The 21,632-nt window shown below is 50.2% G+C and overlaps 1 protein-coding gene across 2 annotated transcripts in view; it reads right to left on the bottom strand.

Moving 5' to 3' along the window:
• The window catches only part of GOLGA3 (golgin A3), a 42,428-nt gene that overhangs the window by 20,702 nt on the left and 94 nt on the right, over positions 1-21,632 (bottom strand). The window contains exons 2-8 of one of the 2 annotated variants that reach the window (XM_082853203.1): positions 15,984-16,296; positions 13,746-13,868; positions 10,826-10,938; positions 5,842-6,500; positions 5,072-5,183; positions 2,906-3,212; positions 494-696 (exon numbers count right to left, since the gene is read on the bottom strand). In XM_082853203.1, coding sequence (XP_082709329.1) covers positions 494-696; positions 2,906-3,212; positions 5,072-5,183; positions 5,842-6,500; positions 10,826-10,938; positions 13,746-13,868; positions 15,984-16,116 — 1,650 coding nt within the window. In that variant the 5' untranslated portion in view covers positions 16,117-16,296. Of the gene's footprint in view, positions 1-493; positions 697-2,905; positions 3,213-5,071; positions 5,184-5,841; positions 6,501-10,825; positions 10,939-13,625; positions 13,869-15,983; positions 16,297-21,632 lie in introns of both variants that reach the window. The other variant, XM_082853202.1, reaches the window with a different exon arrangement.

Raw genomic sequence — 21,632 nt, forward strand, 5'->3', positions numbered from 1 at the left:
GGGAGGATCTGGTGACCAGGCAGCTGGAGAGCTCTGCCAGGAGGTGGCGTGTGCCGCGCTCTGTGCACGTAAGAAACGCACCACAGGAGGCAGTGACGGCGCAGGAGAGCCGGGGAGCAAGCGGCCCGAGACCCCCGCAGGTGTGGATTTGACAGCTGGGTTCCAACGACAAAAGGCGACCCCAGAGAGGGGACGGGATGTACGACTCGGAGCGAGGAACACAGGACGTCCCAGAGAGGGGGATTTTAGTATTTAAAATCCCTAAGCAGAAGCTGTGAAACTCCCTGTGTCAGAAGGTCATAGAAGGCGGTGACCCCTCCCCGCAGGGCCTCCCTGCCCACGTGGTGGGGTGTGGGCTAGACGGGTGCTCAGCAGATTTTCAAACAACCTATGGGTGAAGTCTAAACTCAGAAAAGTCGCTTCAATTTAGGGAAAAAGCAAGTGTTCACACCAGATGTGCAGCATGAGCCGCTGGCCACGGCAGGGGCTGTACCTGGATGTGGGCCATCTCGCCCTGCAGCCGGACCCGGGCCTCCTGGGCCAGAGCAAGCTGCTGCTGGTACCACTGCCGGACACTCTGCAGGGACGCAATCTCGGCCTGGGACGCCTTCAGCTTGCTGGTCAGCGTAGTGCGCTCCAGCTGCACCTGCTGCAGTTGGCTCTGCAAGGCTGTCATCTGCTGCCGCAGGTCATGCACTGAAACAAGCAAGCAGAGACGCTCAGGGGAGCCCGGCCGCGCCAAAGGTCCCGTCAAGCCGGCTCCGCAGACAGCGGCGCACGCTGGGTCCCCTCCTCCTCGGCACGACGCCTTACACGCAACCTCAAGCGCCGAGCCACAGGTCCCGGGCATCCCGGCTAGGGTCTGGTCACTGCTTATCAACTGATCAACACACAGCCTTGTTTTGCGTGTGCTTCTGCTGAAAGACACCTTGCTCCACTTGCTTTTGATTCATTAACACTGAACTGACAGTCGACAGCGCTGTGCCTCGTGCCTGTGCAAAGCTTGTCTATCACCCATGCTTTCTCCACAAAGCACATCACGGCCTTCCTGCACTTAGGAACACCACACAGTGTTTGGGGTTAATCGTAAAGAGCAAAACCACCCCAAAAAGCACAAAAATGTAAAAAACGTGGCACTAAATCGACCATTAAAGGACACTTGTGGTACAAGAGCTGAACCGAGAAGGCTGAGACTTTTTGCACATCAGGTGACCGCAACCCTTCTCTGCTCTGCACCTATCTGCAAATGACCAGAAAGAGCTGTGAGTACTGGTGGGGGTACAAATACATTTAGTGAATCGGAGAATTCACAATTAGCAAATCTACAAACAATGAGATCGACTGTGTGTCCACAACGTTGCCATGGGAGCTTTCTGGCTCAAGACTTCGGCATGATGACGTCTGTGAGTCATCAACAAGCTCAGGAATGGTATACACACTAAACCCTGCTGGTCTGCTGATATGGTCAACACTGTTGAGGGCAGGGCAGGAAGGGGAGCAGACAGGAAATCATAGCAGAAACCCAAATCATAGTACAAACAAAACCAGTCAATTATTTAAAAAATAAATTACACCAGGTATTTAAGAAAACACTTATGATTCTAATGATAGTTTCCAAAATTTTAAAACAGAACAAAAAAACACGATAGGATCCATGACCCCTGATGTGAAATCCTTGGGGATAGATGTGCCTCAGAGCAGTGGGGCTTTAGGATGGCAACAGGAACATCTCCCCCGCATCCCCAAATCCCCCAGCCAGCAGACACACCGACAGCAAGGCGTGGGGAGGCTGGCACTGCGCTGGGTGCGGGTCAGTCTGATGCCTGCCGAGCTCTGGTCTGGCCATGCCTTGCAACCCAGAGCAATACAGAACTTCTTGGATTTTATAATTTTCTTAAGGGATTGGGTACCATAAAATGCTCAGAGACTAAAGTCAGTTGGCTGTTTTATTTCTCAGCTGGTGCTTTCCCCGCCCAGGATCCGGATAAAGTTTTTGCCACAGCGGTTTGTCACTTTTCCTTTATTTCATCAGACCTGAAACCTCGTCTCACAAGTCTTACGGCCAAGACTCCATGTCGGCAGACACCGTGGTCCTTCACAGAAGCCCCGCCGCACCCCGCTCACGTCGCTCAGACGCCCAGACCTTGGGGACAAGAACGTCATCTCTGCAGCCTGCACTGGAGGACCAGGGTCTGGGCTGACACGTCCTGGGCTCTGAGCGCTATTCTCCCACCCCCTCTCCCCCTCCTCCCGTCAGCATAGTGAGATGTCGTGAGCCCACAGACCACACTTCTTGGCGCCGGCCGTGTGTGGAGCGTGGGCTCTGGGAATGAAGTACGCGCCCCCAGGATGAGCAGAAAGCACGAGGGAAGGACACACAGGTCCGCTGTGCCTGGCCCACCAGCAATGTTCCCTGACTCCACTGTTCCATCTGTCTATCGTTCCAGAGGGGGTTCCCACGGGGATCCAGCTAGACCCAAAACCTGAACTTATGGAAGGGAAAATAAAGATCTACTACTCAAGTGATGCTTTTAAATATTTTAAATGGCGCCTGCAATTCTGGAATAAGCAGGCAGATCTAGCCCCCAAACACCAATGGACTGAGAAGGCAGAAGAGTGGAAACGATTACTTCTGACAGTCAGGGGTCCACAGTCCATTTCTAAGACCTAAGCCGCCCCCCGATGCGCATGCAAAAACGTGCAGAATTCCTCAAGCTGAACCAAAAACAACACTACTTTAGGCAAGTGGACACTTCATGTATAAATCAGAAGGGAGGATAACCCCCAGCACACTGATGTGACAAAGGTCAGTCCTCAGAGCAGACGAGACAACCCCTACCAGGGGCACAGCCCCTGGGAGCCTGCGCGCGACTGAGGGACAGACGTGCAGACGCAGGATGCTCACCTGTGTTGTCCTTGCTGAGGATGCTCCTCTGCATCTCCTCCACTTTGGCCATGAGTCTCTGGTACTGCCCCTCTGCCAACCGCAGGTCACTGTTGGAGGAGGCCAGGCTAGCATTCTTGGCTTCCAGCATGTTCTGCAGAGCGCTCATTGCCTGCTCGAGGTCCCAGCAAGACTGCTTTAAGGTGTCCACCTCCGAACTGAGCGAGTCCTGCCTCTGCTGGCTGCTGTGGCTGTGCTCCAGCTGTGCCCGCAGCTTCGTGTGCAGGGCGGCCAGCTGCGCTTGCAGCTCGGCCTTTTCTTTAAGTGCCTGGAAAGACCCAAACACAGCCACGCTGACATTCAGGAAAATAAGTTGCTTCCACCCTGCGTATTAAGAGGGCTGCCAAAACACAGCCAATGAGACAGAGAAACGTGTCCAACAGGTGAACTTTACAGGAAAGCACCATGTTTTCCAAAACATTCAGTCTCCTCTAGCATTAGTTATCCAAAAAGAAGGGGTTTCTCCAAACAGGCGCAAGAGGTAGGAGGGGTGAATACAGAGTCTGCCTGTTTTCCACACGGTGGCACCTGGGCAGGACAGCACGTGGGAAAAGCTCTGCAAGCACCCACTCACCCACAAGGAGGCTGGAAAACATATTTGTCCAAAAAACAAAAAAGCGCACAAGCATGCACAAACACACAGTGTAAGAATGCCCGGAGTGCTGAGGGGTCTCTAAAAGATGAAGAGCAGCCAGATTCAGATCTGGGGAAAACAAAATCCACAGAACACGTCTGTGGGGAAAGGGTGCCATTACATAGGAGAGGCTCGGAGGGGCTGCGGCCAGGGCTGCCGGGCACGGAGCAGCCTGAGGCACAGTCTGTTCTACGTGGCAGGGCCGCGGGGACCACTGTCCGCGGCACCCAGCAGGGAGAGGAGAGGTGGGGCCTCGAGAAGCCCTAGGCCCCAGGGGCAGCTGAGAACAGACACTGAGCAAAGGGCACGACCCCTATCCACTCATCAGCACCTCCCACCCACCCTGAAGTCAGCCTATCAGGGTATGTACAGCAATTTCAAAATGCAAAGAAGAGCAGACAGCTGCACGTCAACACGCAATAGCAGAAGACCAATGTCGTGAAGACGATAAATTCAACAAACGGAAGAATACCCAAAAAAGAGAGTTAACTGAGCAAACGCAGTAAGATTTTGTAATAAGTATAATCAGCATATTCACAGAAATACCAAAAAGTTTTGCACCCGTAACAATCCACAAAGATCTTGGCTTGGACACACTGAAGAGCAAATCAAATCCCAGGAGGATAAGGAGGTAAAGTAAAAGCCAGCTAAGGTGCTTCGACTGTTCAGGGCGTCAAACTCAGGGGAGGTGGACATGCACTTGCTGAGGTCACGTTCTATAGGAGGACAAAGTGAAAATCGTGTGCAACTAAAATTAACCCTGACACCTCGGTAATCACCTCTTCAGTTTAGAGGTTTATGTACAGAGTCTGCGTCCCAGGACTGTGTGAACAAAAAAGTCATCAGACGTGAGAAGCACATTCAGCAGAGCAAGCACTCTCGTGTGCACGGCTCCCCCGCCTGCACAGCGCAGGCTCCTGAGGGGAAGGGAGAGCCCCCTGCCTCGACCTCACACCCCCCAGTGCTGTGTGCTCTCCCCCGTCTCCGTGCCAAGTGCAGAGGATCAAAGGCAGCTGAACTGAGTTACTCTAATTGTTGATCGGAAAGCTGAAAATTAAGGGATGGAAAATGATTCTTTAGGCATATGCTAACCAGACAAAGCAAAATTCGTATCAGAAAAAGTAAAGAAGTACTAAAGGGGCAAAGATGACAATTTCACCAGGCCAGAAAAAGGTGAAATCCACCCCAAAGATTTCATTGCCATGGACTGTTAGGTCTCTGACAGCAGAGCTAGGAAGCCTCCCAGGCAGATCCTGACGGAGATACAAGGAGAAACCACACAGAGCGGAAAACCAGCACACCTCTTTCTGTGGCTGACAAATCAAGTGGACAAAAATGTACAGCTACAGAAGACGAAGCTGCTGCGCTGCTGCTGCTGCTGCTGCTGCTGAAGCTTATTCCTAAAGACACGTGTAAAGCTGTACGCACGAACAGGAGCTGCACATTCTTCTCAAAGACATGGCACATTGATACATCCATCAAATCTCCATTACCTGACTAGCCTCTAATGATAAAGCTTCCAGCTGTCCTTCGAGTCTCATTTTTTCTTTAAGAACCTGCAACATTTCATCATGAGTTTCAGCAACAGAGCTTTCCATGGACACGCTGGAGGATAAAGGCACAAAGGATCAGGCAGTGGGAAGATGACCGATCATTGTCTTTCCTTTACACCATCCATACTCTCCAAATTCCACACCCCTCTGCTCCTCTCCCCCAATTAAAAAAAAATAAGTAAAAAAGATTTAGCGGCTTCCCTGGTGGCGCCGTGGTTGAGAGTCCGCCTGTCGATGCAGGGGACACGGGTTCGTGCCCCGGTCCGGGAAGATCCCACATGCCGCGGAGCGGCTGGGCCCGTGGGCCATGGCCGCTGAGCCTGTGCGTCCGGAGCCTGTGCTCCGCAACGGGAGAGGACACAGCAGTGAGAGGCCCGCGTACCGCAAAAAAAAAAACAAAAAAAGATTTAGGTAGCGAGCCAAAGCTCTTAGGAATGCTACCGATACACCCCCGCCCACAGCATGGCCTTTTCAGCCACCACATGGCCAGAATGTCCTCATGGAGACATGAGCCCCCATCACATCTGTGCAGTTTTAGAGACAGGTCTACACAGATCCTGGAAGGCAGAATATCTTAACACTGCAGGTGATTACTCATTCGACCCAATTCCACTTCTTACAAAGAGACAGAGTGCATATAAATGAAGCATTAAAGACCAAGGGGGGACTCGGAGAGGAAGGCAGCGCCTCGCAGGCCCGGCGTCACCCACCTGCTGCAGATGCTGTCAGCCCGGCGCCGCGTCTCCCCGTTGACCTTCTGCCTCTGCTCTTGGCGCTCGGCGGCTGCGGCCTGGAGGACATCCGAGATGGAGGGCAGCTGGCCCAGGGCGCTGGCGGCGATCTCCTGGCTGCTGACCCCACAGGGGGCCTGGCGCACGCCCCCCGTGTTCACTGGAAGGCCGGCCGTCCCTCTGGCGGAGACGCTGCTATAGGAGGAGCTGTCACTCTCGGTCCCGTCAGCCTCGGACACATTGTCCCCCGTCAGGGACGCATCCTCCAGGCGGTCATCGGCCTCGGGACACAGGCTGAGCTCAGACACCACTGACGTCCCACTGCCTCGGTTCTGCTCCAGGGAGGCCCTGGCAGAGTCCGGAGCCGGAACATTTCCACCAGAATTCCAAGCGTCTGAATCTTCAGTTCTGTAATCAGCCAGAGACCGAATTTTGCTTGATTTGAAACTTTTTTTCTCCTTAGGATGTGCCAGGAGCCCTAAGCTGCCCACCTTCGGCCCCCGAGGGACGCTGGTGCGCAGGAAGGAATATTCTTTGGTCATAGCCACGGCACTGGCCCTCGGTAAGGTTTCTGGGTTCAACATGAGTTCAGGATCAAGTGTGCTAAAAAGTCTCGTTTTAGTTACAGGTTGACTTGACTGAGAAGGAAAAGAAAGTACAAAAATTATGTTTAAAATTGACAAGCAGCATTCAGAAATCGCCATCCAGAGAGGCCACGCCGATTACGCAACGAGGGCTCCCTGCACGCGGCCGCGGCACGGGCGTCCCGTGCTCTCTGACTCGCTGCCTCCACGGGGCCCCGGGTGAGAGCCAAGCGCACGCCTGACTCTGACCCGACGGCGTTTCCAAACACCCACCAGAGCACGTCCTTCCTCCTCACATCTGCTTCACACAATATTCCTGGCTATCCTCCCATGATAATTCTTTTACATAAACCTTGAAATTTTTCTTCAAGTTAAGAAAAAAGTCCTGTTGAATTAGAACTACCTTAAATTTATAATTACTGAGGGGATAATGAGCCACTTCCCCCCATTTATTTATATCTGTTGCCTGACCCTCGACAGAGGAAGTTATGTAGTGTTTTAGAGTCTAAACCATTTTTGTTGTCATTTAAATTTAATACTTAGATATTTTGTTATTTTGTTGATATTATAAATATTATCTTTTCCCACTAATTTCATAACTGGTGATACTAGGACAACTTGATTTTTCATATTTGTATTTGAAACTGACAATTTCTAAACCCCAATTATTTTAATAATTTTATATTTTTATAAATTTATAATGACAGCAATTTTTCAGTTGATTCTCCAGCATTTTTCCAAGGTGTTACCAACACCTGCAAATAACATTTCTCCTATTTTTTCAATATTTATATCTCTTACTTCTTTTTCTCATATCTTCATGTTAGCTAGAACTTCCCAAGTGGCCTTGAATGAGGCTGGAGATGAGGGGAGACACCATTCCTTGGCGCTGAATCAACATGACTTTCTCTTACGATTAATATTCTATGTTACTCTACAAAGTTAGTGCAATCCCAAAGTGGCAAGGAACAAGGTGGGCGAGGAGCATCTCAAAACGATGCTGGGATACAAGAGGAAGGATAAATGAGCCAGAGCAGCAAGGAAGAGTTAGGGGCGTGGTGCGTTGGACATGCCAGGCCTCCCAGATGGTAACACACACTATAAAGCTGCCATGATTAGATCCACTGAGAATGAGAAAAGAGTAGGTGGGCTGATGACACAGAACACAGCCCAGGAACTGGTCCAAGCATAGGTGGGGTCTATAGATATTTAAGAAGCACCACAATAAGGTAGCATTCCAACCAGTGGGGAAAAGAGAGACTACAAAATAAGCAATTTGAGATAACTGGCCAGCTGTCCACAAAGAGGCTCACTCCCACCTCTCACCTCCATCCAAAACATTGCAAGTGGATTAGATTTACACAGAAAAAACCACAACTTTTTTTTTTTTTTAAAACCACAACTTTTTAATACTTTTTATACTATCTCTTACTTATAGCATAAGAAGAAAACAGAGGTGAATTTACTTATATTCTTCAAACGGGGAGATCCTCTCAAATATGACATGAACCCCAAAAGAAGTAACAGCAAATACTGAAAGTTCTGACTGTAAACATTCAAATCTGATGTGCAGGGAATTCCCTGGCGGTCCAGTGGTTAAAACTGCACTTCCGGGACTTCCCTGGGGGTCCAGTGGTTAAGACTCCGCACTCCCAATGGAGGGGGCCCGGGTTCAATCCCTGGTCAGGGAACTAGGTCCTGCATGCTGCAACTCAGAGCCCACATACCACAACTAAAGAGCCCACGTTCGGCAACTAAAGATCCCGCATGCCACAACGAAGAGCCTGCACTCAGCAATGAAGACCCCATGTGCCGCAACTAAGACCTGGCACAGCCAAATAAATAAATATTTTTTAAATTGAATTAAAAAAAAAAAGACTGTGCTTCCACTGCAGTGGGCACGGGTTCGATCCCTGGTCAGGGAACTAAGATCCTGCAAGCTGCGCGACACAGCCAAAAACAAACAAACAAAAAAACTGATGTGCAGCAAAAAGTATGCCAGAAAAGAAGTCACGGCGAACTAAGAAAAAACTGTTTGCAAAAATACTAGAAGGGGATAACTTCCTCATATACAGTACCAACATAACAAAAAGACAACCAACAGAAAAACAGACAAAGACCGACAAAGACACCCAAACAGCCAACACGCAAAGAGGCGCTGACTGTTAGGAAGTACTGGGTTTTTTCACCTATCAGAGGACGAACATTCAATTTTCATTATTTCTAATGCTACCAAGGATCTTACAGACTGCTAACCGGAATGTAAACCAGTCCATCCTACGTGGAGGGCAATATATATCAACTAACATAAAGCCTTTTACCCAATAATTTGACAGTTAAGGATTTACCCACAAAAGTATACCAAGACACAAAATATTCCCTGCAACATTGTTTGCAATTTCAAAAAATTAGAAACCACCTAAAGTCAATCACTATGGCTTGGTTAATGCAATGCTGGTACATACACATGGTCACGAAGGATGAGGAGGGCCTCCACTGTGTTGATGGAGAAGGAGCTAAGGACAGGGGAGTGAGAAAGGTCATGTGAAGAGCAGTGCAGAGAGGGGGCTCCCCCGCATAAAAATTATCACCACCTCTACGTGAAGGCACATGCGTGGAGATGCTCTCAAACAGGGGAGGACTTTCATCCATCATGTCTACCATTTAAACATGAGGTTTGAACTACATTCCTAAATAAGTATCTTTCTACTCCTAGTTTGTTTTTGCTTGCCTGTTTTGCATTTTTTGAATCGAGAATTCTGAGTTTTATCAAATACCTTTTCAGCACCTACTGAGATGGTCATTAAGTCTTGCCACATGGAACGACCATTATGATGAGTTCTATCAACAGATTCTCCCATTTTGAACTAACCTGTACTCTTAAAGAAAACCTCACTCGGTTTATGCTACTCCATGAACCGACAGGCCATGCTGATGGGTCACAAGCACAGCAGTGGAGAGCACAGCTCTGTGCTCAGATAGGCAGGTTCAAGTCCCAGCTCAGCCGGGGGCACTGGCGGTCACTTCAGCTCTGAGCTCCCCTGGGTCATGGGGAGAACCCACCCAGATGCCGATCTGCATGAGGACAGCACCTGCCAGGCTGCACTCTCCTCAGCCGGCCCTGCCCCGAGGGTCTCCAGAGCTGGGGACAGGTGGGGGCCAAAGTAGCCGGCATCTTGCTGCCTGCCTTCCTTAGTGCGGCGCGGGGCGGGGAAGGCAGGTGACCAAGCAAGTGGGCCTGTCAGGTTGCTCAGACCAGTGTGTGATGAGCCCAGCAGCTGGACAGAAGTTATCTTACTGAGGCTAAGGTTTTATACACATATATGCATACATATAATTTTTAAAGATGGGAAATGATGTGAAACTTCACACTGAACTCCTGACACACTGCCTAACGTTGGATGACCCAGGCAGAGCTTGACTTGTGGTGCAAACCCCTGGGAGGCAAGCTGTGGACAAGCTCGGCACAGACACTGTCTGGTCTGTATCTTGGCTCTGCTACTTTACCGCAAGCTCCTTACCTGTCCGAGCCCACTATAACGTCCGTAGGGAATTTAACACAGTGCCTAGCACACGTAATTACTACTGACTATTGACCATCATTGTAATGTTTTCTGGCAGGCCATCTGGACAGATCCCTAGAAGCCCCTGACCGGGTGGGAGCCGCTGTCAGTGCAGAGCCTGGTGCTGTCCCTTCCAGTCCGCTTACATTGGCTTCAGAGCCCCGACGCTCGAAAAGCCAAGGTTCTCTCTTGGGAAAACAAATGGCCAACCTTGATGAGGACCCGTCACTACTAAATCAATCCCCAAAAGCGTTTTTTAAGTTTGTTTAGTTTTAAATTCCTTTAATTTGACATTTTTCAAGTCCACAGAAAACTTGGATGAAGAGTGAAATGAACCTTCATACCCCCCTTTCTTAGAGTCACTCGATGTGATTAAAAAGACTGCTTTCATTGGTATCCTAACGAGAGTTTCATACCTGAACAAAACTGATTTTAGCAAAGCATATGGACATACTTATCATATGTGTGGGACGTGGCACATATTCTAACACTGTACAGCAAAGTTCAGTAGAAACTGTGCCACTTATACAGTAAACAAGCCAAACCCAGGACTGGCCGCTCAAGCACAGACAGCAGTTCTGCCCAAGTATTTGTTGCCCCTGCTTTTCTAAAGGCAGCCTTAGAGGCAAGAAGGACCAGACGGGGTGGGAACCAAAGGGTGGGAACTACATGACAAAAATGATCCTTGCAGAGAAGCACAGAAGCCCACCCCCCCAGAGAGAGAAATAAACAGCAGATCCTGGAATTATGTCTGACAAATTGCTGTTTTTCACACGTGAGGTTTTCCACTAGCTCGTCCGAGAGAGGGAGACTCACTCTTTCCTGCTGGCGCTTCGCCCTGTACTGTCTGAGCTGCTCTTCCAGCTGCTTCCGAGCCTGCAGTCGGACCTGCTGTTCCTTCTCCAGGGGCACTGGAGCCTCTGTTGAGCCTGAGGTGGGGAAATGGCCATTTAGAAACTCACAATGCACCAGGGTACAGAGGACCAATCAGAACGGCAGCCTGGCTGTTTTGTGTTTTATTACCGATACGATTTAGCTTTGAACGACACACGGCTGTCTAGTTTGAAAGAAGTGTTTGCAGATGGAGAGAAAACTGCGAGCCTTGGACACTGACCACAGAGAGGACCCACCTGGTGGCAGACACACTGGCCAAGCACAGGGGCCGTGCTCGTGCCACGAGTGCATCGCCCCCTATGGGCACCCGGCTGGTAAAACAGGACACGCGCGGGGCTTTCCTGGTGGTGCAGTGGTTGAGAATCTGCCTGCTAATGCAGGGAACAAGGGTTCGAGCCCTGGTCTGGGAGGATCCCACATGCCGCGGAGCAGCTAGGCCCGTGAGCCACAACTACTGAGCCTGCGCGTCTGGAGCCTGTGCTCCGCAACAAGAGAGGCCGCGATAGTGAGAGGCCCATGCACCGCGATGAAGAGTGGCCCCCACTTGCCACAGCTAGAGGAAGCCCTCGCACAGAAACGAAGACCCAACACAGCAAAAATAAATAAAATTAATTAATATATATTTAGCCTGAAATTAAAAAAAATAAAACAGGACACGGGCAACCTGTGCCTTTTAGTAACAAAAGAACTGAACTTGAAATTGGTGCCAGTGTGAGTGTTCTGAGGTTCTCACCAAGCTCCAAGTCCGCTCCCTGACAGTACAGAGGAACGTGAGAAGCAATCCTGACTGGACAACGGCCGCTGAACTCGCCTTCTTCATGCAGTTATGTCTGGGCCCCTCACCTCAGTTTCCTGCCTGAGGCGACTCCAGTCCAGGGTCTCTGCTCAAGGACAGGAGGGGAACTACTCTGACAACTTTCTGGCTAATAACAAAATTTTAAATATCTAAAATCCAAACCTTTCACTTTGGGTAAGAAAAGGGCCGAACAGCGAGTGAAAGGGAGGAGAGCCCCAGGTCTCCCCAGGGGGGTCAGACAGCAGGCTGACGGGAGCAGAGTAACGCCGTAACTGAGCCCCTTTATGGGCGGAAGCATCTTCAACTGTGGATCCTAGGAGGTAAGTAGCTGCTGCTGAATTTCACTAGGAATTCAGCAGTGTTGTCACTAACTGTGCACTCATCACTCAAGAGGTCTCTCATACTTTTCACAACGCTGAGTGGTCCAGACAGCAGAGACCTAGGAGCTGTGGCCTCAGGCAGGGAACCCAAATCAGCAAGTGCAGCACCAGAGACATGGCCTCGGGGCTGGGCTGGGGGCAGGCGAGCCGGGTGGGTACCTCGGGCCAGAGCTAACATACCCCTCAGGTCAGGACCCAGGATTTCACACAACATCTTGGCTGACATGCTAACAGTTAGTTTACAGAGATGTTTAAAGTACGCTGTGGCCCTAACAAAATAATGCCTGTGAAGAACCCTCTAGTAACCAGGGAAGTGGGAGCTGCAAGTGAAACTATCAAGGCAGCATCACAGCACACCCATCAGACTGGTAGACTCAGAGGAAACAGCCTCTGTGTCCTCTCACAGGGCGTCAGCGCCCTGGCAATGTGACCACACATGATGGAGGTAAACACAGCTGTTGCTTCTGACCATGAATTCTGCTTCTGGGGTGGAGCCCACAGAAACGAAAGCACCAATGCTGCAAACATGCATGGGGAGATGCTCACTGCAGTACTGGTCACGTGGCTCTTACCGGCCACACGCGGGGCTCCTACCAGCCTTAAGAGAATAGATACGGAGTTGCATCAGCTGATCAGCTGATGTGGGGCAATATCCACGTGATAAAGCTAGGTGAGGAAAGCACACAATAATGTGAGGGACATTAACCCCATTTTAAAAAACAATGACCCCCAAACCTGGCTGTTTCCAGACGCCTGTAAAGGACTATGTGAGAACGTGGCTGACCTGGACGGGAGGGGAGGGGAAGAGGCACTAAAGGGAGGATGAGGCTTAAAAACAGCACGTGTGAAATGATCCCATTAAGTAAAATCACACAAGTCTGTGTATGAAAACCTACATGTTAGAAAAAGGCCTGGAGGTTTCTAGGGCTCAGAGGCTGCCAGTTTGCAACTGGTTCACCCATGAATCCCCAGGGATTGCACAAAATGTACACTGATTAAAGTAACTCATAAAAGAAAGCCTTCAAAGTGTAACTGTCGGGCTTCCCTGGTGGCGCAGTGGTTGAGAGTCCGCCTGCCGATGCAGGGGACACAGGTTCGTGCCCCGGTCCGGGAAGATCCCACATGCCGCGGCCGCGGAGCGGCTGGGCCCGTGGGCCATGGCCGCTGGGCCTGCGCGTCCGGAGCCTGTGCTGCGCAACAGGAGAGGCCACAGCAGTGAGAGGCCCGCGCACCGCAAAAAAAAAAAAAAAAAAAGTGTAACTGTCAAGATCAAAACCCCACTGGCTGCTTGCACACCACCCAGGGTGACAAAAGACACGCATGCACAGGCCCTTCAAACTTGGGCCTCAAGCCCAAGTCACCATCAGGCCATGATGAAGTGTATCTTGTCTCTGAAATGGAGCTAACTGTTAAATGTACGACCCACCACAGTGATAAAACAGCAAATGGAAGGGGGGTGCAGGGCCTGTGCCTCTGAAGGATGGTGGGTGACAAGGGCCCTGGGGTGGGGGGAGAGGGGGGAAGAGCCCAGTGGGAAGATGCTTACACAGTTGCGTTTCTTGCATAGGAAGACTGAGTCTGAGGGACTGCAAAGCTTCTTTTCTAACACTGCCCTCAGCACTAGTCCCCTGAGACTTCCTTAGGTTGTCATGGAAATCAGCCACACCTGGAGAGGCTTCAGGACCCACTGACAGCGGAGGGTCTGGGAACTGTGGCGCCGGCCCATTCAGACAGGTGTCCCCTTGGCTTCCTCCTTCATCTGAAGCTCTGTCTACCTCGACACCGGCACCTGGAAAAGAGGGTGTGCTGGGCCATCACGGTTTTAACAACTCAAGCAGGACAAGAGGGGATCTAGATACGTGAGCAATCTCCACATGCCATGGATCTGTTCACTCTGAGAGGACAGCAGGATCGCCCCCTCCTGTGGGCGGTGAGGTGGGACAAGTCACTCGGCCTCGCAGAGCCTGACACACTCACCTGCAGGACGCCCTCCTCACCCTCCGCGCTACGGCTGTGGAATTTAAGCAGTAATGTTTCCTTTGCATTTAAACAAGACCAACAAGAAATCTTACGAAAGTCTGTTTTTTAAAAAATAGCAAAAAAAACCTTACACATGCTTAAAACACAGCTGCCGATGTTTCTAACAGGCGTTGTTAACAGCAGTGCTAACCCGTGTCGCAGCCTCACGTTTTCAACGGGCTGACTCCAAATGAGAAATCAGAGGCAGAGTCAGCATAGCTGCTGAGAACGATCATGGCAAAGCTGAGCGCAGAACCTAGAGTCCGTGCTCATGGCTGACAAGCACCTGACGGGCACAAAGCCAAGTTGGCCAGTGGTGACTATACATGGCTACCAAGCTCGCTCTCCTCCACTAACACTGTTACGAGTAGACTTGTTTATGCTCTAACTGAAACCTATTTCTGTGCCAAAAGGAAACTAGAAAGAAAGCACTCTCCCCGTGACAGACCGGCCAGTTGGCAGCCAAAGAGCCAGGGAGACGTGTGGCGGGGCTTCCAGGCAGGTGCCAGGGCCCCAGCACTGCAATGCCCCAGCCTCGCACAGGGTCAGCATCACTTGGCTCTCATGACGTACCCAGTATGCATCCAGGAAGTTCTCTCTGTGCCCAAGCAAATTTAAAATGGGTTTCTGTCACTTGAAATGTGACTCCCAACTAACATAGCTACTGTCATGCCTCTCTGAAAGGAAAACCAGAATATAAACGGGGCACCCCAGACACAAAGCAGAGCGGGGAGACCCACCACCACCCTGAAACAACCATCTGTTGTTTTACACAAACAGCCCTTCAGTCTCCTGCTGGGGTCAGGGTCGGGGTTGGGGGAGGAATCCTGCATCTCAGATCCAAGTTAATCGGGTCAGTTCTGCTTTCTGACAGGCTTACTTACGGATCTAGGAGAGTCTCTAAACCTTCCTGTTTACAAAACAAAGTCATTTTTTGAGCATCATATTGCACTTTAAAAGAAACCTAAGAGAAGGCCCAATAAATAATAAGACTTGATTGTTTCCAAACACAAGGCTAATTATGGATAAACAAATAACGATGACGACACACACACGGCCAGCACCACTTCCCGGGTGCTTCCCAGGTGCTTGCATTTCACATGGGCCCTCACGACCATCCCGAGATGCAGGTACCATTCATCTTTCCGTTTTCTCAAGAGGAGAGTGAGACTGAGATAAATCAAGGATCTTGCTTGAGGGCTCCTTGCTGTTAGTGGCAGACCTAGGAGCCGTCCCACTGTAGAGCTCTTGGTCTCGGGCCGAGCCACACTGGCCTCACCTGGCGTATAAGGAGCAGTAACCAGCAAAGCCATTTCAGGTGCTTGAGCACTGTTTTACAAGAACAGGAATGCAGTTTCTGCTAGTAAATCAGTAAATACACATGGTAACGATTTTCAAGCACACACCGACCAGGAAGGGGCATGGAATGGAGTGGGTAATTCACCCTGTACTTCCGATGCACAAATAACACATCAGCTAACATGCAAATGTGATCCAATAATCCTCAGATCACTAGTGGACCATTTCTGGATCCCAGTTAGTAAAATTCTGGCAACCAACCAAAAAGGTAGAATGTTAGGGCACAATGATGTGTCAGTGAAGACCTACAGAAGCCTTAACGGTAACCATGCTGCTCTGTCCTGCTGGAGCAGAAAGTTCCACAAAGTTCCCGTTCTATTTAACACGCGTGGTGCTTGATTCAAGGTTGGCATCAACTAAAAAACAAAACCAAACCCTCATCTGATTACTAAAAACACACTCTGAATGAATTAAAAAGTTCATTACGGTCTTAGACACCACAGGCTTCCTCCAAAATGCACGCTGACCCACGTTCTCCTGTTTGAAGGCAGAAAGTCAGCAGCACACAGAGTAACTGGTGACTTACACTGGGCTTCATCCCACTGGTCCAGTGATGTCAGGGAGCCAGTGGGCTCTGGGGGGGCCTCGGGGCGAGCTGAGATCCCACTGCCGGGTCTGTCCTCCAGCAGGCCTTCCTGTACGGCCGCTGCACCGTCCATGGCTAGGGTGACACGGGCTGGGCTGACAGTCAGGGGCTGCAAGTGAACTGCGAGCGAGCTTGGTTTCTGCCATCAGCAACGGCCGAGAGCTCCTGGGATGGGCCGCACCAGGGCTGCCATTTTCGGAAGATTTAAAGTCTCACAAATGGCCTGAAATCAAACCAAGTAATATCATGATACCTGACAGGAGAAAAAAGAGAAAAAAGGTATTATGAAACTTCGTTTGCCAGACTTGAAGTAACAATTCCAAGACTAACATTTGGTTCCCAATTTGCATCTGTATAATAAACAAATATAGATTTATTCATTCAACAAATAATCCTTGAGCACCTACAACATCCTAGATTTTGAGGATAAAATGCTGAACCAGCTCCACCTGGGCCCATCCCTACAGGGCGCCTGCACTGGCGCCGGCTAAAGACCGTCCCGCCAGGGTGAGAAGCTCCACAGTCGGCGCTAGAATCGGCAGAGGTGGCCACGGAGCTGGGGGTGGGCCTTGGGTGACTGACGAGCTGAGTCTGTATTTATTTAAATTTAACTAATTTGTGTGTAAATAGCAACATGTGGCCAGTGGCTTCTGTACTGGACACACAGGCCCAAGAGCTCCCAGGGCCCAAAGGGCAAGCCCCTGCCCCAGGAGACCTGGCATGTCAGTGCCCAGGCCACAGCTCAGATCCAGAGGGCAACATGGAAGACGTGATGGCGTGGGACATGGTAAACTGGACACTGTTGGAGGAAAGCACAGGGGGTGAGGACAGAGGGAAGTAGCCGTCCCGGGATGGGGGCAGAGACAGCATGTCACAGCAGGTAACCAACGCATCCTTCATTTCTCGCAGGATCTGCTATCTTTCAGCCCATCCTGCCAGGCTGAGTTTAAGGTGGCAAAACTTTGCCCGAAGTCTGGCAACTGGTTATCACATTTGACGTGTAATGAGGATACTATCGCAGGTTTCAGGACAAAAATTTACATGACTTTCCTCCCCAGCTTACAAATCCCATATAGACATTTCTGAAGAGCCTAAGCAGGAGCCGACTCTCACTGGACAGGCAGGCGCGCCTGCTTCTCCACAGTCCTCTGTCACCCTGTCACCCACGAACACACAGCCTGGGGCTGGCACAACCTGGTCTACCCCGTGGTGAGGCCCAGCGACGGGAACCCAGTGGTGTTTGGCCCACAGCTCCCATCATCCACACGTTCCCCGCTGCAACCCAGCGCCCGACAGGCCAGCGATACCATGGATCAATAACAGTGCTGTTACGAATATAAAAAGGCTATGGCCAATTTTTTTTTTTTGTGGCCACACCTCTCGGCTTGCAGGATCTTAGTTCCTGGGCCCTCGGCAGGGAAGGCGCAGTCCTAACCGCTGGACAAGCAGGGGATTCCCTATGTCTACTATTAAGTGTAGAGCTAGTTCTAAGGGTTTGTACTTGAGAGGACCACGGATAGAAATGTGTGAAAACATGGGTAACTGTTGCCAATGCCCTTCTCTCCTTGACTCCAGGCAAATACCCATGGACCCTTCCATGTCTACCATCAGGCACTGCTCTCAAGTCCCTCCTGGGCCTCAGGTAAAGCACATGGCCCACTCGCTTCTGCCATCACGATACCCCCTGCAAGCATATCACATCGCAGTGTGTGTGTGCCTATCTCTTCCATCACGCTGTAAGATCCTGGATGCAGAAATCACGACTCCAAGTCTGCCCCTACCCCCTGGAACATCCCCTGCACAGAGCGGTGCTCAGCACAGGCTACTGACTTAAATCTCTGCCTCACCAAGTTCCACCCCTTAACAACCAAGCTAGTGGTTCCAAAACAAAACGATGACAGTATTTGCATCCTTGGTCATCCACAATGCCTTGTCAAATACAGAATAAGTCTGTTTCTACTAAACGCAGGTGGGAGCCGCAGTTCTAGTAAGGGCAAAGAACACCCTGGGAGGTATAAACTGGGAGAGCTGTACGTGAATGGTCACAGGCAGATAAGCAGTGACAGTGACCAGGAAGAGCGCGACAGCCAGTGGGACTGGACTTACCTACGGAAGACGGAACATGCCAACCAAAGGAGGGAGGGCACAGGGGCGGCCAAGGAGCCACAGAGAATGCGCCACCGAGGCAAGCGGTGACCACACCTGACCCCGACACTGTGCGGGAAAGAGGAACGCTGGCCTAGATGTTCACGTCCACTGAGGAAGGCAGGCCAAAGACAAATGAATCAGGCCGTCTGAGCCCAGTGCCAACACACACTCCGCTCACTGGCTTCCCTTTATTTGGATTTCTTACTAAACAAGAAGCCTTCTGATTCCCAAGGAGCCCTACCCCCTCCAGAGATGGATGGTGCAGCCGCCGAGAGTTCGAGACCCTATGACTGTGACTTGTTCTGGTAACTTATGAAGGTGGCTCCTGTTCACATGCAGCTCTTCCTGAAGCCAGACAAGAGATGGAATTCACAGACCACCAGAAGCAGCCCCTGGTGAAGGGACACTTCTCCCTGTCCATAATACCCTGGCATTCTCCGTGTATCCTCAGCCTCCTGTGAATTTTACTTAGCATGATTCAGTTGTCCAGGGCCTCATTATCTCAGACGGCTGACAAACACAGGGCAAGGAGGGTCAGACAGCTGGGAGCACATCACAAGGAAGCTGTTAGTAGTAACATGCACACTCCATTTTGTGATTAAAAAGCAGAGATCAGCCTAATCACAGTACTGTTTTTGACCACGTGCATTCTGCTGTTTCCCAGAGGGAAGAGATGAGGCAAACCGTCACTTAGAACTTCGCGAAGTGCGTGTAACTCTAGGTCCATCACTGTCTGACATCAAGAGACTTCAGATCAAGAAATTACCATCTCAGGCACCTATGTGACTTCCAGCTTCCCCAGACAGAAGATTACATGGATTTGGTATATGCACATTAACAGCTCCATCTACCCCATCTTCTTTAAGATGTCCCTATCAGCAATCAGAAACAACAGAGCATGGGAATTCCCTGGTGGTCCAGTGGTTAGGACTCTGGACCACCAGCACATGCACTGCCGATGGCATGGGTTCGACCCCTGGTGGGGGAACTAAGATCCTGCAAGCCACGTGGGGCAGCCAAAAAGAAAAGAAAAACAACAGAGCATGGCCAAAGTGAAAACCCGGAAAGCCTAATGTCACCATATAGCAGTGTAATGTAAAGGACAGACTCAGGTATCAGACATCTTGGCTGCAGATCCTGACTCCCCGACCCTCACCTGTGAGATCATGGGCAGATTTCTTAACCACTCTTAGCTGGCGATCTCATCAGTAAGATGATGAGAAAAGGAATAAAAAATCTGTGCCAGGATTAACTGCACACGTCCCATGAGCTCAATAAATAGCAGCTATTATTATTAGTGTTATTTTCCCTTCAATTGCTGCTTGTCAAAATCAATAGGTAAAAGCCAACTGAATATATTCTCATTCAAGAAAGTATACTGGGCTTCCCTGGTGGCGCAGTGGTTGAGAGTCCACCTGCCGATGCAGGGAACACGGGTTTGTGCCCCGGTCCGGGAAGATCCCACATGCCGTGGAGCGGCTGGGCCCGCGAGCCATGGCCGCTGAGCCTGTGCGTCTGGAGCCTGTGCTCCGCAACGGGAGAGGCCACAGCAGTGAGAGGCCCGCTTACTGCAAAAAAAAAAAAAAAGAAAAGAAAAGAAAAAAGAAACTATGCTGCTTTGATAAAGAAGATATGGTACACACACACACGCCAGAATATTACTCAGTCATAAAAAAAGAACAAAATTTTGCCACTTGCGACAACATGGATAGACCTGGAAGGCATTATGCTTAGTGAAATAAGTCAGACAGAGGAAGATAAATACTGTATGTTATCACTATGGAATCTAAAAAGAAAGCAAATGAACAAATATAACAAAACAGAAACAGACTCACAGATACAGAGAACAAACTAGTGGTTACCAGAGAGGTGAAGGGAAGGGAGAGGGGCAAAGTAGGTGAAGGGGATTACGAGGTACAAACTACTAGGTATAAAATAAATAAGTTACAAGGATGCAATGCACAGCACAAAGAATATAACCAATATTTTATAATAACTTTGTATGGAGTCTAATTTATAAAAACATCAGGGCCTTCCCTGGCAGTCCAGTAATTAAGACTCTGTGCTCCCACTGCAGGGGGCATGGGTTCGATCCCTGGTTGGGGAATTAGGATCCCGCATGCTGCACGGCATGGCCAAAAAAACAAAAAACAACCCATCAAATTACTATGTTGTACTCCTGAAACTAACATAATATTGTAAGTTTAGTTAAATTTAAAAATTATACTGCTGCTTAAGGCAACTGGCTAAAAAGAAAAAAAAGGTTACTTTTGAATCTGAGTAATGTCAGATGACTTTTATTTCCTTTTCTTGCCATTCAAGGTCCACTGGAACTGAAGGCTATCACTCCAATAAAAAGTTATATTTGCAATATTTAAGGGACAATTTAAAATGTAAAAAAAAGAAAAATCCACGAGTCACCTGTAAATGGCTTACAACGTCCCAGTGGTTTTCAATCACACTGACAATCAAATCTAAGCCTCTCACCACGAACTAGGATGCTGCATACCATCTGACCCCTCCCTACATTGCATCCTTGTTCCCTATCATTTTCTTCCTTTTTCATTACATACTTGCCATACTTCTCTACCTCAAAACACCAAACGTACTCCTCCCTCAGGGTCATCACACTTGCTCTTCATTCTGCCCGAAACACTCTTATCCCACAGTTTTGCATGGCTAGTTTCTTGTCACAGGCCTTGGCTCAAAAGTCACCTCCGCCGACGGGGTCTCCTACAGACCCACCCCAAGCACCGCCCAATACTCTCTCAGCAATGACCTCATTTATCCTCCGCATCCCTCCACGACAGCGTGAGCTCAGTGAGGGCAGGGACCCTGACACGACTTCGGCTCTGGATCCCAGCACCTACAATGAACAGTGCCGCTCACACGACCGACACTCAACAAACAGTTGCTGAATGAAGGCCGAGCTGTTCACCTGCATCACCTGCAGACTAGTGACTACGCCTGACCCCACTGCCTCTGGAAGGTATCACTGCACCAGTGAAACGCCTCTAAGCACCCAGAATCGAGATGGAATCGAGGTGGACTGAGAGGCTGAGAGCACATGGGCTCTTTAAACCAGGCTTCACACTGACCACCCGACACCATGTCACACATGTCATCTTGACAGAAGTTCTGCAAAAGAACAAGACCAACAGCAGTTGTGGGCACCTCTGAACAGATCACTCCCCGGCACGGGTAGACAGCGCTCCGGAAGGGCTCGAATGTATGTATATTTATGAAGCCAGTTCCCTAACAGCTACACAGGCCGGCTTCCAGGCCCGGAGGCTACCAACGGTGAGAAGCCGGACTAGCGCGGGGCGTTGTCGCTCTAGGCGGAGCCGCAGCCGGCCCTCCGCGTCCGCCCCGGTACCGCCGCCCTTCGCCCGGCCCCCACTCCGACCGCGCCGCGGTTCCCTAGCTCCCCGCGCCCTCCCC

The sequence above is a fragment of the Leucopleurus acutus genome (assembly GCF_964270905.1).
Source record: "Leucopleurus acutus genome assembly, chromosome: 13".
NCBI classification, from domain to species: domain Eukaryota; kingdom Metazoa; phylum Chordata; class Mammalia; order Artiodactyla; family Delphinidae; genus Leucopleurus; species Leucopleurus acutus.